Source organism: Xenopus laevis, chromosome 5S (genome assembly GCF_017654675.1).
Source record: "Xenopus laevis strain J_2021 chromosome 5S, Xenopus_laevis_v10.1, whole genome shotgun sequence".
Lineage (NCBI taxonomy): Eukaryota > Metazoa > Chordata > Amphibia > Anura > Pipidae > Xenopus > Xenopus laevis.
In genome coordinates this window covers 108,599,354-108,618,666 of record NC_054380.1, presented here as the reverse complement: position 1 = coordinate 108,618,666, position 19,313 = coordinate 108,599,354, and the positions used below count along the sequence as shown (strand labels likewise).

General features: G+C 37.5%; 1 protein-coding gene across 2 annotated transcripts in view; it reads left to right on the top strand.

The window, feature by feature from the left end:
• Positions 1 to 19,313, top strand: part of plod2.S (procollagen-lysine, 2-oxoglutarate 5-dioxygenase 2 S homeolog) — an 80,761-nt gene that overhangs the window by 46,302 nt on the left and 15,146 nt on the right. For both annotated transcript variants that reach the window (XM_018265790.2, XM_018265792.2), the window contains exons 6-10: positions 5,741 to 5,804; positions 7,146 to 7,243; positions 14,040 to 14,141; positions 16,586 to 16,711; positions 17,476 to 17,597. In XM_018265790.2, coding sequence (XP_018121279.1) covers positions 5,741 to 5,804; positions 7,146 to 7,243; positions 14,040 to 14,141; positions 16,586 to 16,711; positions 17,476 to 17,597 — 512 coding nt within the window. The remainder of the gene's footprint in view (positions 1 to 5,740; positions 5,805 to 7,145; positions 7,244 to 14,039; positions 14,142 to 16,585; positions 16,712 to 17,475; positions 17,598 to 19,313) is intronic.

The window sequence follows — 19,313 nt, the reverse complement described above, 5'->3', positions numbered from 1 at the left end:
CACTCAGGTGGTGTTTCTGGAGACGGTATTATTATTGATATTTAGACAGAATGTGAAAAAGCTCACACAGCTAGATGGCAGTTGTTTGAAAATGAAGAACACACTGGGCAAACAAATTGAAACAATGCCTGCAAGGTCAACGTATACACTACAGCAGTGGATACGGAATATATTATTGCTGCTTGAAAAACGTCACTCAGGTGGTGTTTCTGGAGACGGTATTATTATTGATATTTAGACAGAATGTGAAAAAGCTCACACAGCTCGGTGGCAGTTGTTTGAAAATGAAGAACACACTGGGCAAACAAATTGAAACAATGCCTGCAAGGTCAACGTATACACTACTACAGCAGTGGATACGGAATATATTATTGCTGCTTGAAAAACGTCACTCAGGTGGTGTTTCTGGAGACGGTATTATTATTGATATTTAGACAGAATGAGAAAAAGCTCACACAGCTAGATGGCAGTTGTTTGAAAATGAAGAACACACTGGGCAAACAAATTGAAACAATGCCTGCAAGGTCAACGTATACACTACTACAGCAGTGGATACGGAATATATTATTGCTGCTTGAAAAACGTCACTCGGGTGGTGTTTCTGGAGACGGTATTATTATTGATATTTAGACAGAATGTGAAAAAGCTCACACAGCTAGATGGCAGTTGTTTGAAGAACACACTGGGCAAACAATGGCTACAAGGTCAACGTATACACTACTACAGCAGTGGATACGGAATATATTATTGCTGCTTGAAAAACGTCACTCGGGTGGTGTTTCTGGAGACGGTATTATTATTGATATTTAGACAGAATGTGAAAAAGCTCACACAGCTAGATGGCAGTTGTTTGAAGAACACACTGGGCAAATAATGCCTGCAAGTGCACTACTATTGGTGCACTACTATGAAGAACAGCAAACAGCACTGGACACGTTAAAGAACAGTAAGATAAGTAAAATAAAAAAAAAAATATATGTATATTAAAAAAAAAAAATTACTCGGGTTGGTGCTGCTGAACTACTAGGAGCAGCACAGTAGCACACCAGTCCCACTCCCCAACACAGCTAGACTAATAGCACTGGGCTCTTATAGTAGCAAAGTAAAAAAACAAAAAAGAAAATAAAAGCAGTCCTTACAAGGACTATTGGGTTATTACAGCAGTCAGCTCAGCAGATGAGATCAGAAGAGATCAGTGCCCACAGCAGCTACATACAGAGCACTGCAGTAGAAGGTAGATTACTAGCCAGCAAAGCTACCTAACCTAAAATGTCCCTCAAATCCCTGCAGAGTTCTGTCCCTCCAATACAGAGCAGTATCAAGTAGATTACTAGCCAGCAAACTTACTATCAACTGTCCCTCAAATCACTAACAGCTCTCTCCCTACACTAGCTCTTCCAAGCACACACAGGCAGAATGAAAAAACGCTGCAGGGCTTCAGTTTATATATGGAAGGGGAGTGGTCCAGGGGGTGTGGGGGTGGTCCAGGAGGGAGAGCTTCCTGATTGGCTGCCATGTATCTGCTGGTCTGGGGTGAGAGGGCAAAAAAAAGCGCCAGCTAAGGCGAACCCAAAATGGCGAACGTCGCGCGACGTTCGCGAACATTCGGCGAGCGCGAACAGTCCGCGACATCCCTATTACTCACTTTCCAATTACAGAAAGGGTTGTGTTTACTATATAGGCACTTGATGGCTGGTGCCTAGGGCCAACAGCTTTAGGGGGTTGTCCTAGGGTGTCTATATGGTAAATAAAAAAAACACAACTATATAATCCCCCCAGCCTTCCACCAGATAATTGCTGTTAAATCCAGCATCAGAGGGGAAGGGGTGCCTGTCTGTGCAGCAGTTGGCAAATGTGCAGGAGAGTTGGGCACTCTGCATATACACTGATCACTGAGAGTGGGGGGCAGCTTTTTTTCCAACGGATGGGTCACTTAATACTTCTGCAGATTCACAAAAGCTCTCTTGTGTGTGTAAATATATTGTGTGAGCATAAATATGTTTCAGTTATCTCAAATATCAGTAAATCGTACAGATTCTGGCCAATCCATATACCTGTATAGTCTAATTCCCTTTCCCTTTTAGCCTTGGTAAATGCAGGCAGTTTTAATCCATAAAATTGTCAAAGCTCCCAGTGTAGTCTGTGTACAGTTAATGCAAAGTGACGCTGTAGACAAATATAATACTGTGTAGCTGATTTACTTTAGCACATGAATATAAAATGGTTTGGCTTTGGTTGTGCATTTTAGCACCTATGTTTGTAAATGAGTTTTCTGTGTATAATGTTTATATATTAAATGCCAGTAAGAAATAGGCTGCAGCTGCAAGTCTGTACTTGTGTTTGAGAGAACTAAACCTGCTGCTTGAATGTACTGTCTACTTCTATATTTGTTGCCAAACCTCAATTTCAGATAAGAAATATTGTGATAACTTTCCAAATATTTTGAAGCATTATTTAAAGGATTACAATGTTCCATTGTTCAGTTCTACAATTGAATAGTGGAAACTATAATAAAAGTTCTTTATTCAGGAGTAAAATATTGGCCTGGATTTTTAACTGGGAAACAAAGTTCCCCCTTCAGGAGTAAAATATTGGCCTGGATTTTTAACTGGGAAACAAAGTTCCAGCTGGCAGAAAAGGCTTAAATCAGATTTCTATGTTTATACAAAGAAATTGTGAAGCAAGTCTACCTAAAAGCAAAGTAATGAGTGCAAATACATTCCAGTTTTCATTACTGCAGAACCAGAAGTTCCTACATGAGCTGTGTTTTTGGATCTTATTCCATGCCAAGCAGTAAAGGAAAGCCGTGGAGTTATGAGCACATTTGCTGCATGACAAGGAATCTGAATGATCATCAGCCAAATTGCCACTGGTTTATGTTTAAAGATTGGCAGAATCAGTTGTACTGTAGTTGTGATTGGGTGAAGGAAAGTGCTAAAGGAAAATTATATCCTAAAATGAACACTTAAGCAACAGATAATTTATATCAAATTAAGTGGCATATGAAAGAATCTTACCAAACTGGAATTTATATTTAAGTAAATATTGCCCTTTTACATCTCTTGCCTTGAGCCACCATTTTGTGATGGTCTGTGTGCTGCCTCAGAGATCACCTGACCAGAAATACTACAACTCTAACTGTAACAGGAAGAAGTGTGGAAGAAAAAGACACAACTCTGTCTGTTAATTGGCTCATGTGACCTAACATGTATGGTTTATTTGGTGTGTTTTTTTGTGCACCGTGAATCATACAATCCCGGGGGTTGGCCCTTATTTTTTAAAATGGCAATTTTCTATTTATGATTACCCAATGGCACATGCTGCTAGAAAAGTATATTATTATGAAAATGGTTTATTTACATGAAGCAGGGTTTTACATAAGAGCTTTTTATGCAATATCTTTTTATAGAGACCTACGTTGTTTGGGGGGTATAGTTTTCCTTTAAGGCAGGGGAAAGTTGGGCTGGGGAAAGAGGGGCATGTGATGTCAGGGGAAGAAGTAGTTCACTTCCTTATCTTCTGAGCAGAAACATCCCCTCCCCCAATTTTTGCATATTTTGTCAGGAGTTTTTCTTTTTGATGTTGTCATATTATCTATTAATAAACAAATGTGTATGTTTTCCTGCATGCATGCAGTGTTATAGTGTGGTTTCTGTATCTTTATACACTAAAAACGTGAGAGACAACATTGTATTTTATTTATGTTAATTCCGAATGCTTGATCCAGGGAATGTTTCCGATCGCCATTCGGGTCAGGAAAGAATTTGTTCCCTCTTGAGGCATAATTGGCAATGGCTTCAGGCTGGGCTTTTTGCCTTCCTCTGGATAAAAACAATGGATATATGATAATGTATTTTATGTTTTATTTGTCACAGCAGCAGTAGGACCTTGCCAGAGTACTGCACAGGTAAATTTAGAAGGGGGAGGAAAGAGGTTGGGTCTCTCCTGTGACTGCACAGTGGGTTGATTCATACAGACACTACTACTGCTTGTGCTAAGTGACAGCCTGCTTTTATTTCCTATCATAAAGACAGTGCAGATTCAGGAGTGACAGCTGGGCTGCTGAACTTCACTCATGGTGGGAGATGCAGCTCCTGCTGATGGCAAAGTTTGGGGCCATCCTCTCTATAGGTAAAGGCAGCCTAATACTCAGTGGTGGATATACTGTAATGACATTGTGCTGATCTCAAGTCTTCACTGAAGAACGGCAGAGCATAGTACTGTATATACTCGTGTATAAGCCGAGTTTTTCACCACCCAAAATGTACTGAAAAAGTCTACCTCGGCTTATACTCGGGTCAGTGATTAAAAAAAAAAAGTCTGGTAGATGAAATATATGTACCGTATTAAAAAGACCCCCCTCATCCGTGCAACACACATACGTGAGATACGTACATACACAGATGGTCTGCAATGCTGGACTGCCAGCTACCGCGCTGCAGTCAATAAACTTTAACCCGTGTGCGAGTGCGTCCTGTTACATGCTATTAAGAACAGCCGGACGCGGCTGTTTGAATCTAACTGGAAGCAGTGCTGGGTTTCTGTGTGCGCCGCCGTGTTCACGAAGCACATACAAGACCACGCGCATGGAGCGGTGTGTGCGCCTTAGCCTCCCTCACAACCGCACTGCCGCATCAGTTTGTAAATATGGAAACTACCCGACCTCCACCTTAACCGACCCACTGGCTCCTGTGTCCCCCGCGGCCTGGTCATACGAATGGAGCGCCGCCAGGATCAACCTTTCGTAAGAGCGGTTTAATATTTGTAATATCTCCCAACTCCTCACTGATGTTATTTATCCTCATAATTTACAGTAATGATTTCATTAGTATATTTATACTTTACAGGCATTTATTGTAGTATTGCTTGGGGTTTTAAATCCTAATCAAACAGTGTTTTGGGCAGTTAGTCATGTATAAAACATCTGCCCAGTTGTAGGCTCATTTCCATTCAGGCACGGAGTTTAGTTGAATTGCATTGAGTTGTTAATTTACATATATATACATGTATATGTTTGGGGAGTTTGTGGGTATAGTAAGTGTGTGGTTATTGTGTGGGGAGAGTGTGTGTGTATAGTATATGTGTGTGTGTCTGTGTGTATAATTGCTAGTGGAAAGTATATTTTGTCTCAGCTGAAAAAATGTCTGTAATATAAATCCACTGGGGGGAACACATTTTCAGTGATTTAGTTTTGCGCTGTAGTGATTGCAGCATAAAGGGTTATAAATGGAACTTTCTGTTAATAAAAGGTTTAATTTTTCCAAAAATTACCGGCTATACCTGCTTGTCTAATGGTCTTAGTTGTGTCTAGGCTTATACACGAGTCAATAAGTTTTCCCAGTTTTTGTAGGTAAAATTAGGTACCTCGGCTTATACATGGGTCGGCTTATACACGAGTATATACGGTAGTTATCTCTTATGGAATTGTGGCTTTAGAATATTGCATTGGGTTAGGCTGGGAAACTCCTATTTATTTGATAAAATGTGAATAAATGCTGTGGCCATTTTACCCTATTTCTGGTTCCTGGTGTTTCATTTTGGTATATAACAATGGGGTTCAATGGGATGGCTGAGGGTCAAGGGTCAATTGAGGAGTAATCTTGTCATGTATTCTGGGTATTCTTAAACCTTGTGGGACCCTTCAAGAACTCCCTCCATGCACCTAAACTTTGGTTCTCTTTTTCTTAAAGCATTTGCTAAATTATCAGTGCCGAGATAACAATTATGTTTTTCTTTCTAGGACAGCATCGATATCACACTGGATCACAAATCTAGACTTTTCCAGAACATAAATGGTGCACTTGGTATGTCCATTCAAATACTTTTCATATTTATTATCCATCAAGGTTTCCATGTTTATTAGTATTTAAGGCAGGCTTGTAGTAAAATAATCGCAGGTGCTCACTGCAAAAAGGTAAATCATAATTAGAAAAAACAAACAAACAAAGGAATATAACATATGGTTTTGATCTATAAAAATAATATGTTTTCAAAATGTAATTTAAAGCAGTTTCGGTTGTAGCTTTTAGCTGAGTGATTGATGAAGATATGCTAATTCAACTCATGAGCTGATTGAAACCAGATTAGAAGAGTTATGTTAGCTAAGTATTTCCCCTGCTGCATGTACTTAATACAGACAGGTATGGGCCCAGGATCTGGGGGTTTCCGGAAACGGGATCTTTCCATAATTTGGATCTCCATAACTTAAAGGGATACTGTCATGGGAAAAAATTTTTCAAAATTTTTCAAAATGAATCAGTTAATAGTGCTGCTACAGCAAAATTCTGCACTGAAAACCATTTCTCAAAAGAGCAAACAGATTTTTTTATATTCAATTTTGAAATCTGACATGGGGCTAGACATAGTGTCCATTTCCCCGCTGCGCCAAGTCATGTGACTTGTGCTCTGATAAATTTCAATCACTCTTTACTGCTGTACTGCAAGTCGGAGGGATATCACCCCCTCCTTTTCCCCCCCCCCAGCAGCCAAACAAAAGAACAATGGGAAGGTAACCAGATAACAGCTCCCTAACACAAGATAACAACTGCCTGGTAGATCTAAGAACAACACTCAATAGTAAAAACCCATGTCCCACTGAGACACATTCAGTTACATTGAGAAGTAAAAAACAGCAGCCTGCCAGAAAGCATTTCTCTCCTAAAGTGCAGGCACAAGTCACATGACCAGGGGCAACTGGGAAATTGAAAAAATGTCTAGCCCCATGTCAGATTTCAAAATTGAATATAAAAAAATCTGTTTGCTTTTTGAGAAATGGATTTCAGTGCAGAATTCTGCTGGAGCAGCACTATTAACTGATTCATTTTGAAAAAATTTTTTTTCCCATGACAGTATCCCTTTAAGGAAGAAAATTATTTAAATTAAATTATTATTTACTTTGTTATTTCATTATTAAACCCAATAGGCTTGTTTTGCCTCCAATAGGGATTGATTATATCTTAGTTGGGATCAAGTTCAAGGTGCTGTTTATTATTACATAGTAAAATCATTTTAAAAAGACTGAATTATTTGGTTAAAATGGAGTCTACAAGAAATGGCCTTGCGTTTGCAAAAACGGCATTGAATAGGGATTTATGTTGTTTACAAAAATGTAATTAAATACTTTAACTTAATATTCTACATTGCAGATGAAGCTATTTTAACGTTTGAAAATGGAAAAGCACGTGTTCAAAATTCACAGTACGACACCTTGCCAGTTTTAATACATGGAAATGGCCCAACAAAGGTACATTATGCTTATGTCACTTTTCAAGAGGGATTGTTGCCTACCTTGGGTCTTCCCTCCTTCTGGAATATCATTAATTACAGTAATTGCCAATGATTTTTTCCATTTATGTTTATGTTAAGCCATAGGCAGATCATTTTCTTGTTGTGTGAATGGGAGGTAACAGTTGGGGAAATGTGTTTTGCACCTAGAAATACACCAAGTACCTTCTTCTTCTTTGTGCCTTAGTATTCCCAGTACAGGTATATTTTCCGTTATCCAGAAACTTGTTAACTAGAAAGCTCAGAATGACCGAAGGCCGTTTGCTGTAGCATCCATTATAATAAAATAATTCTAATTTCTAAAAATGATTTCCTTTTTCTCTGTAATAATAAAACAGCACATTGTATTGTAACTAAGCTGCTTGACTCCATATTGGAGGCAAAACTACCCTATTGGGTTTATTTAATGTTTAGATGATAATTAGCAGACTTTTAGCAGATATTTAGAGGACTACTGATTTAAATTATGGAAAGATCCCTTATTGGAAAAACCCATGTCCCAAACATTCTGGATAATACTGTAGATCCTATAACTATATTTATATTTTGGTGTGACTGTTTAAACGTGGATTTGATTACAGACAATCTAATGGCATACTGGTGGACATACGTTTAATAAATATTAGTAGCAGTGGTCCAATAAACTCAGTAAAGACACTCTATATAAAAACAAAATAATTGATGTTAATTGGCTATTTATTATGACTCATAGGCATTGTCATTGTGCTAAATTATACAAATCTTCAACATTAAATGATGAGGTGTAATCCTGGGAACTGAATATTTACACATGAAAAAAGGACAGACATCCCTTCTGCTCTTACAGCTCCTAAGGGGCAAAGTGAAATTCCGTAGAAGTGTGACCTCAAATTCCTGCAAATTCTGCATGTGCCTCTTCACGGGGATAAATCTTTCCCTAGTCAGATATTTGTATCCACTGACAAGTCAGCTTATTCAAGCACCATGGAAAAAGGAAATGACATTACAGGGGGAAAATCGGCCTTACAAGAGAAGGACTAGACTTTGACAGCCTGATGTCATATGGAAAACATTTGCTGCTTTCCTACTAGCATTAGTTTGTGGTTTCTGTCTCATCAACAATTTTTCTGAGCCCCTAAAGCAAAAATGAATTAGAGATTACAGTGGTGACAGCATTTGGGCTCAGAACTTGTCATGCATTAGTGTCTTGCAATAAACTTGTATGAGTTTAATAGTGGAACTACATCTTTCACATCCTCGAGTTCTGTTTTACCTTGGGAATAGTTTGCCATTAAGGTCTGGATGTCTGTTTTTCTATGTTTAATAAAATTCTCTGTCATGATTAAGTTTTATTTTCTTAATAAAAGTAAAGTGGAGGAAGGGAGTAGCCCAGAAAATTCCTAATCAAGAGTAAATATAATGGAATACTGTAAAAATTGCCCTTTTGAAGGTTTGTTAGGAAGCCACGTGTCAGCCTTGTCTTTGCCAGGTGGCTAGCAATTTATGACTGTCCATATATACTATTTGTTTTCCCCAGTACAAAATTAGAAATACTGCTAAGCTAAATAAAATAATTGTGTACTGCTTGGGTAAAAAGACTATAACTTCAGTGGCACTCTGGTATGCTGACATTTTGCTAAATTAGTTGCCCAAATATGTGGTGTTAATATGAGGCCACAAAACTGACCTCTACTGGCCCTCAGTTTACAGTTGCAAGGACTTTCCCACATCAGGCACCTTTCCAGATGTTCCTTTGTTTACTGTTTTGAACTTGTGTGATTCAGGGCATTTTGAGTTTGTGGGGCACATTTACTTAGCTCGAGTGAAGGATTAGCATAAAAAATACTTTGAATTTCTAAGTATTTTTTTGGCTACTTCGACCATCGAATTGGCTACTTTGACCTTCGACTACGACTTTGAATCGAACGATTTTATACTAAAAATCGTTTGACTATTCAACCATTTGAAGTACTGTCTCTTTAAAAAAAACTTTGACCACCTACTTCGCCAATTAAAACCTATCGAGCACCAATGTCTAACCATTTTCTGAACGAAGGAAAATCGTTCGATCGATGGATTAAAATCCTTTGAATCGTTCGATTCGAAGGATTTAATTGTTCGATCGAACGATTAGTCCTTCGATCGAACGAATTGCGCTAAATCCTTCGACTTCGATATTCAAAGTCGAAGGATTTAACTTCGAGGGTCGAATATCGAGGGTTAATTAACCCTTCGATATTCGACCAATAGTAAATGTGCCCTATGTGTGTTTGGGTGAGTAGAGGGCAAATTGCCTGAGATCTCTTCATTTGCCCTTAAGGTGGTAGTTGGTAACCTTAGGACCTTAGGTTGGCTTTTTTTATAGCACCTATGTGGACTGGCAGTCTACAGGAGGCTCTCCTTGGCAGTATACTTACTTTTATGCAATTAAAACTTACCTCCAAGCCAGAAATTCAAAAATAAATACCTGCTTTTAGGCAATTGTGAGCACCATCCTATGGGTTGTTGAGCAACATGATGCTAGCGAGCCCCAATTTGGGGATTACTTACCTTAGGCTTTGCCCACAAACACATCCTCTTATAACACGACACAACTTAATCTATGTAGACAACACACGTAGGTTTAAGGAACAGCTCACATAGACATTTTTGTTCTTTGGATTGGTGAATTGATTTGAATGCATGCACAATACAATGTCTCATTTTGCCTGTTGTTGGGCAATGTATTGAAAGTGAAAATGAGGCAATAACCTTTATTAAAGGCTTCTGGAATTTTGGGCTGTCATGCAACAAGTGCATGTTTCTGGGCACAACTGGTTTCAGTTACTGTGAAATACCAGGGTAGTTAAATAATGCTTGACTTCGGTCTAATCCCATTGGAAGAAAAAAATTAATCTTGGGAAGGTTTAGCCATTCAAATAAGAGACATTTTACCATCTGTAAGTATATGATGAAATGCTCCTGCAAAATACAGGTCATTTATTAGCCAGTTACAATCCTAAGGAAATATTATAATGCTTACTTTCACTTCTAAAAATGGCTCGGCATAATGTCAATTAAGCTTTTTTTTTAAGTGTGTTCTTCCAGTGTTTTCTTAAAATATAACAACATTTGAATGAAATGGCTCAAACTTAAGTTGTCTGCCAGAGCTACTTGTCTAGACTTAAGAAGTGTATTCCTTATTTGCTTCTGAACATCTTCTGTGCCATGCCATTTTGTGTGAAGGTTGGATGACATAACTTCATAAAGAAAGGAAAGGGCATTAATAATGTCCTGTAAATTTAAAGTCCAGATGTTGGGTAAGGTTTCAGTTCTGGAAAATTCCTTTTTTTTTGAGTGAAAAGTGTTTGGTGTTTAAAGGAAGCAGCTTAAAATCTTGGCTTTGGAAGTTAAGCAGGGAGCATGACGTCCGTAGTGGAAGTTTTTCTTTACAAGTTTAGACAATACATACCAGAAGATACAAACTCCAAAAGGTATTAATACTATACACAGGGATAATAACAGTGTAAAGTGTGTGTTCTATTTCAGAGACGTATATTTACTGCTATTATGTGTAAACTACTATAGATTTTTAATACAGTATGTAAATCCCCAAATAATGTTTTCCCCTTAGCACAGAATTGTAATAATTTACATGGCAGTGTGTCTTGGAGGCAGTGTAATATGCCAAGTTGAATTTTTCTTTCGGATACAGTGAGTGCATAACCAACTGAAAGTTGTGTTGACATAGACTTAAAGGGATTCTGTCATGATTTTTATGGTTTAGTTATTATTTTACTCTACCATTTAAAATTGTAATCTTGAACCAACAAATGTATTTTGTTAGCGGTAATATTGGTGTGGAGGCAGCTTTGAGAAGGAGCCAGCACTTCAGGATGGAACTGCTTTGTGACAGCTATAGTTTCTCCCATTCCCATTGTATTTACCACCTAGATCATGCTGCATAGCCTCCAGAACTTGTCATGCCTCACGCCATAGCAGCAGATCCTACACATTTTTTGCAACTACTCGAGCATCAGTTCAGTTAGGACTAGGTTAGCTGGCTTTTTCCTACTTAGGTGCTATTCTCATGTCTACCACCACTATTAACAATTAGAGATGCACTGAATCTACTATTTTGGATTCAGCCAAACCCCCGAATCTTTGGCGAAAGATTCGGCTGAATACCGAACCAAATCCGAACCCTAATTTGCATGTGCAAATTAGGCGTAGGAAGGGGGAAACATTTTTTACTTCCTTGTTATGTGACACAAAGTCATGCGATTTCCCTCCCCACCCCTAATTTGCATATGCAAATTGGGATTCGGATTAAGTTCGGCCCGGGCAGAAGGATTCGGCCGAATCCGAATCCTGCTGAAAAAGGCCAAATCCTGGCCGAATCCCGAACCGAATCCTGGATTCGGTGCATCCCTATTAGCAATGGAAACACATCCTTCACATTGTTCTGTTGATAGGCTGCTGGGGAGGGAAGGGAGGAGAGTGATATCACTCCAACTTGCAATGTAGCAGTAAAGAATGACTGAAGATTATCAGAGCACAAGTCACATGACCTAAGGACACCTGGGAAACTGACAATATGTCCAGTCCCGTGGCAAATTTCAAAATTAAATATAGAAGTATTGATGACATATTACATTATCTTCAACTGTTTTATTATACTAAAAAAAAGCAATACTTTTACACTGGGTATCTACTGTTAACCCATCTATAGATTTCCAAAAAAGCTAAATAATGTTTCACTATCAAGTCAGAACTAAGCTACAGTATGTGGCCAGAGGATGTCCTAAGCAATTTGATGCCATACAGAGCAAATGGTGAGCAGCACCGCATTACTAATCTAGTACTAACTGAACTGATGCTTGAGTAGTTGCAGAAAATGAGTAGGATGTTCTGCTGCTATGGCGTGAGGCCCAGAAGTAATATGTTCTGACCTTTGCTGAATACAGTGATGAGACCAAGGTGGTTTTTCTTGAATAACTTACATTTTTGTAAAATGACATCCCTGCTACCACATTTACTGTAAGGGAACAAGGCTGTTTCCTGTACTTTTTTCTGTTTCAGCAATGTAATGGAACTAAAGGGTTTCTTTCCCTGTGTGGCCATTGTGGTTATCCAATAGATACATCATAATATGCCAGACTGGATTCTGAACTTTAAAGAAACCCAGACCATATAGTTGTGCCTTTTCAGTTCCTCCTACACTGCTATAAAATATCTAACTGGTATTGTCTTGGGTCTGGCCCTTTTCTTTACATTGTATGAAGTAGCAGCTGGGGATTGACTGCTTAAGAACCAATGGCCAGTTTTTAAATGATTGTATTAACTAAATACCTGCACAGTTCATGCTTCGTAATGTTAATAATTATGTTTATTTTTCATTATAAACTACTGCTGTTTTTGGATTTGTCACATATTGTAGTTTTTTTGACCCCACAAAAATTACATTTGCTTTAATTGCTGTATAAGCTTCTGTAAATCCTATTTTGGCAAACAAAATGGTTTGAAACAAATTCCCCAGTGCATATAAAATAGCGAACAAGCAGTGTAGTAACCCCTTACTGCAGTCTGCAACATAAAGGACTGGTAGAACCAAAGAATCAAAGGGCTTTGTAGGCATTTCTATAGGGGAGTGTTGTACTTGGTTCTGCTTGCTCCCCAGTGCTGCCAAAACATCAGTTATGATCAAAGCTTTTGTAGACCAAGGAGAAACAGTGCTGATCTATGGAAGATTACAAAAGGAGATCCTCAGTAACTGAAGATCAGGCAGTAGTGATGATCAAGCAGGAACAAGGTCGCACAGTTGTGTATTAATATAGCCTACCCTTGACAAGCTTACTAGGACTTCACTTCTATTATTTAAATTACAATGTGTATATGATGTATATGGTACTGCAGCAACTTTTAGGTATCGGTTGTAAAGTGTTTGTATTTATATATGCCTCATTCATGCATTGTGCATTTTCAGTTTATGAAGAGAGAATTTTTCTCATATTCAGCCTGTTTTTTTTCTTTGGAGATCCATACTTTGCTTGGGTTTTAAATTTTATAGATGAAGTACCTCATATGGTATTTTATTCAGAGAAGGGCTCATTGTACCTTTGAGCTGTCCCTTCAATTTCTAGCAGTTCCTAAACTGTGGCTGGCATCTGATATCTGCAATGATCATGCCTACATGTGCCACATTAAGAACATGATATCAACTAGAAAGACAGTGCAATCATCCAGGGATGCATTTTACTTCCCATCTTGGAACCCAGCAGCAAAGTGCCTGATACACAATAATTAGGTCTCCCCTGTGTGCTGTGGACCTGCATGCGTCTGCTAGTGCCCAAAAGGAAAATGCTTAGCCTCCTTGGAAATAAGAGTTGATGGCAACAAATTGCTAATGAAACTAGACTAGAACAATAAGAAATGCTACTTATCTGGCACATTTCAAATCTTACTTACTTAATGCAGTAAGAACTCAACTCTCATGTCCAGTAGACATCCAGTAATCTCTATGTATATTCAACCTTGATAAGAGAACCTAAGACAGTATGTCAGTGTCTGGCACAGCACCCCATATATTTATTGAATGCAGTATATATTTATGGAATGAAGTATATATATATTTATGGAATGCAGTAAGTAACCAAGAAGATCCTCTCTCATACAGTTGTTAGGAGGGACTTGGGAGAAGTGTGCTCAACAGTCACATTCTCCTGGTAAACCACAACTGATCTTCTGATGAGTGTCAATAAATAATTTAAGACATTTGTATTTTTTTTTTCTTTTAGCTTCAGCTGAATTACTTTGGTAATTACATTCCCAATGTTTGGGCACCTGAAACTGGATGTGGGACTTGTGATTTAGACACAATCAATTTATCTGCTTCAACTGTAAGTACACAGTTTTTTTGTATATACATATTGTCCCTCAGCCACTAAAAGATGATATTTGTTTAGAAAATCCCCTTTGGCAACTGAATTAAATCATAGACAAACTGGCTCAAAAGAACCAAATATCATGTTCTTGTCTAAGGTTACAAGGGATGATTTAATCCATGTTGTAGTTGATTGGTCATGGAACAAATGCACGCAATGGCACATAATTTGCTTTTAATGCCAAATAAATGCTATAATTGGTCATTTGGTTGCCCCTATGTGGACTGGCAGTCTATATACAGGAGCCTCTGTTTGGCAGTAAACCTGGTTTTTATGCAACCAAAACTTGCCTCCAAGCCAGAAATCCAAAAATAAGCACCTGCTTTAAGGCCACTGGAAACAACACCCAATGGGCTGGTGAGAAACATGTTGCTCATTAGTCACTGGTTGGGAATCACTGCTTTATATACTTTGATGCCACCAAGTTCGAGTTAAACAAAGTCTTCTTATAAACTGGATCTAAATCTAAAAAGATGGTTCTAGGGGTGCAAGAAGTTGTAGGAAGGTTGATTTAGCAACACAATACTCAAAGGAGTGTCATATTTTGGTTAATTTACTAATTTATGTGATACATTGCACAACTGGGGCAATTTAGCACCTATTTTAGTGAATCAGCCAAAAACTTTGTTCTCAAGCAGGATACGTGGATTAAAAGTGTAGTCCGATAAACAGAGCAGAGATCAGGACTACAGAGCAGAAACATAGTAAATTGAAAGTAACATAATCAGAAACTCAGGATTGTGAAGTCTACCATAAGCAGTAAATGAATAACTAGATGCCATTTTGAGGCACTACAGAATTATTTGCGGCTTGAGTTTATATTTTAATGTACAAAAATGGCCTCCATACCTAGGGATGACATTATATGTGAGCAAATTAGCTGTTATTCCTAAAGCAAAATCTTTTTTTCACACATTGTCATTAAGTTTGGTAGAATATCATTAAAATCCTTGTGTGAATTATTCTGAATCATGGGGAAAATTGGAATTATTTTGAATCATGGGGAAAATTGTAACTGCATGTGTGTAGCTGATGTGGCTACAAACCAGGCAAATACAGAAGCTTTATCTCATTGTTGAGGGATGCAGGGAAGTCACTTACTGTACCTGCCTGTGGTTTAAAGTGTTTTAGCTATGAAATTGTGATTAGCAGCAGGTTTTTACAGCATGAAAGTGAATTTTATACTTGTAAATAAATTGTATGTTGCTAATTTGTTGCTAATGTGTTGCTAAACAGAAGATAAAATCCAGACTTTGAATCTGGCAAGCAAAGTAGTGGCAAATGAATTAATCTACAAAACCCAGGACAAAATCATTCTGTGCATATGATCTGAGGGATATTTTCCAAGGTCTTTATCTGTAGAGGAAAAAAGTTCACCTCTGAGAGAGACCGGTATTGTTCTTTTTTGGTTCATAATTGCATATTACAGTATCTTTGAAGAAAATGACCCATGTATGCAAGGCCACAAGGGAATATTAACGTGTATATTATGTCATTAGATGTGCAGATGGCACAATTAATAACTTCAATCTTTGTGTCCTCCTGTGAATGTGAAAGTAACATCTTGAAATATTTTATTGTTTTATAAACTATTATGGACTTACACTAGGAATGTATGGACTATAAAGATGGCCTCATAGTATCAAACTGGCCACTTATATACCTTACAAGTGAAGGAGCTAGGACTCAATTTGCTATTTGTTTGTATCCATATGTAAATGTAAGGAAGGCTGGTATATACCCCTGAAATGTTACTTATTTTGTCATATTATGTGGCTACCAGTCTAATGTTTTTTTGTGTGTGTCTGCTTCTTCTACTTTATCTGTCCTTAAAGGAATTGTTCAGTATAAAAATAAAAACTGGGTAAATAGGCTGTGCAAAATAAAAATTCAAAATAGTTAGTTAGCCAAAAATGTAATGCATAAAGTCTGGAGTGACTGGATATGTAACATAATAACCAATCAGTGACTTGAGGGGGGTCACATGGGTCATAAAAATGTGTTTTTTCTGCATGCTAAGGATCAATTGCAAACTTACGGAACAGTTATATTCCATTTGGGTCCCCTTAAAGTCACTGACTAACTCAGCGTTAGAGAGCTGAAAAGCAAGAAGTAGTGTTCTGGCCTATTATGTTAGATATCCAGTCACTCCAGCCTTTATACATTACATTTTTGGCTAACTAACTATATTAGATTTTTTTTTATTTTGCACAGCCTATCTATTTACCCAGTTTTTATTTTTAGACTGAACTGTTCCTTTAAATAACCCAAAAGCATCCCTCTTATTAGGAGCATGCTGTCCATTTGCTCTGCTGTTTAAAGGCATCTTTTATCTAAAAATAAAGCATTTCCATGTTATTGGTTATATTTTAAATCTTGTTTTATTGTTCCTCTTGCAGGCATATCCAAAAGTAACAGTTGGGATATTTATTGAACAGCCCACCCCTTTCTTGCCTGAATTCTTCAACAAATTGCTGGCATTAGATTATCCCAAAGAGAATCTATTTTTCTTCATACATAACAGTGTAAGTGTTTGAAAGTGTTATTTTTGGTGAAAGATTTAGTATGTTGATTGTTGGACTCTTATACTGTATTCATAATTCATAAACTTGTGAAACAAACTCACTAATGGAAAATAATGCAACTTGTCATTAGAATGATAGAGTAGGTTCACTAAAGCCCAGGAATAGTTTATGATTAGTCCACCGCTGAGGAACTAATGACAGGGCCAGAGCCATCTGCATTTTATTGGATTTATGAAGACTACAGGATTATGATTGTAGGGTGATGATGGCTAGGGAAGTACAAAACCTAAAATGAAATCACTTTTGTCAAGTGCTTACCTTAAACAAATTCCTGTTCCATATATAAAATAAGAACAAAATGGCTACTACTTACTGCTTTGTAAAAATACAAAAACATGCATTGGATACCTTATCCAGAAACTTCTGAATTACAGGAAGATCATCTCTCATACAGTCTATTTTAAAACAATAATTTAAATTTAAATTAAATGCATTTCCCGTTTCTCTGTAATGATCAGTACCTTGTACCAGATCCTTACTATGCTGCACAAATTCATATTAGTGACAAAACAAACGTTTGGGGTTATTTAATGTTTATGATTTTTAGACTTGAGCTATATAGATCAAATTATGGAAAGACCACTTATTGGGAAAACCCTGGGTCCAACACATTCTGTATAATAGATTCCATTCCTGTACAATTACTTATATACAGTTGTAAGTGCTGACTCTGGGGGACAATAATCGTCTTATTGTCATTGCAGGAAGTGTATCATGAACAGCACATTGTAAAGTTTTGGGAACAAGCCAAGAATGTTATTGGAGATTTAAAAGTTGTTGGACCAGAAGAGCCAATCACGCAAGCTGAAGCAAGAAATATGGGAATGTAAGCTCTCACATGCCTCATACTATCTATACATTTTTCATGATGAAATAAACTGTAATTTTTAACAACTTTCAAATTTACATCTATTAATGGATTGATAGTTATGCACAACTGTTATTGCTATTTCAAGAAAATGTTTCTTTAATTCTGTTCTGTGTAGAATAAATTTATTTTTTATTATACAAGGAGAATAAAAAGAGAATGGGACTCCCCATAAATGTCTGTAAGAACCTGGACAAACAGCAATGCAATACTCATATTGTACTATGTTCTTAAAGGAACAGTTCAGTGTAAAATTAAAACTTGGCAAATAGATAGGCTGTGCAAAATAAAAAAATGTTTCTAATATAGTTAGTTAGCCAAAAATGTAATGTATAATGGCTGGAGTGACTGGATGTCTAACATAACAGAACAGAAGCCAACTTCCTGCTTTTCAGCTCTCTAACTCTGAGTTAGTCAGCAACTTGAAGTGGGCCACATGGGACATAACTGTGAGTTTACAATCGATCCTCAGCATTCAGCTCAGATTCAAAAGCAACAATTATGACACATGTGCCCCCCCCCCACAAGACACTTATTGATTGCTGCTTGGTAACCAGAGTAACCAATCAGTGGAAGCCAAGAGATCTGAAAAGCAGGAAGTAGTGTTTTGTTATGTTAGACATCCGGTCACTCCAGCCTTTCTACATTACATTTTTGGCTAACTAACTATATTAGAATCTTTATTTATTTTGCACAGCCTATCTATTTACCCAGTTTTTATTTTTATACTGAACAATTCCTTTAAAGAAAAAACTGGTTAGGAGATTTGTTGATTAGCCTTTTTCAGTAACAGTATTACTAAGGTTAATGAAGTTATACTTTACACCTTCTTGTTACCTCTAGTGCAGTTAGGGGAAAGTTTACTGTTTATCACTCTGGGTCACTTTTATTGTTGACCATATTCAAGTTTGATGAAGAAGAACACAACATTCCTCAGACATAAGATCACAGATGAGAGAAGTGCAGAGCAATATTTCCAGAACTCTGAAATTCCTGGTTTGTTTCAGTGCAGAATTTTTATATTGATTATAACCACTAGTTGTTTCACTTGATAAAAGGAGGTATCCTGAGACATGTTGTGATCCACACAATAAAGGTGTTCAGCAGGTTGATAACCATGCATTGTCAGCAGTTTTTCCATCTTTCATATTTGGACAAGAAAGCACACTGACAGGGAGCATAAGAAAAACTGTGACGAATAAGACAAGATACAGGTCCCATTCTTCATGGTTTAGGGATCATGTTAACGAGCACAGGGCTTCAGATAAAGACAAAACACAGAAAAGAAAATTGTCCCTGTTATATTTAACTCAGGTTGTATTTTTGACCAGCTGCTTGAAGCACACACTTGGGGGCAGATGTATCAAGGGTCGAATATCGAGGGTTAATTAACCCTCGATATTCGACGGCGGAATTTTAAAATCCTTCGACTTCGAATATCGAAGTCGAAGGATTTTGCGCAATTCGTTTGATCGAACGATCAAATGAATAATCGATTCGATTCGAAGGATTTTAATCCATCGATCGAAAGATATTCCTTCGATCAGGAAATTGTTAGGAAGCCTATGGGGACCTTCCTCATAGGCTAACATTGGCCTCGGTAGGTTTTAGGTGGCGAACTAGGGGGTCGAAGAAATTTTTAAAGAGAAAGTACTTAGATATTAGTTAGAATCG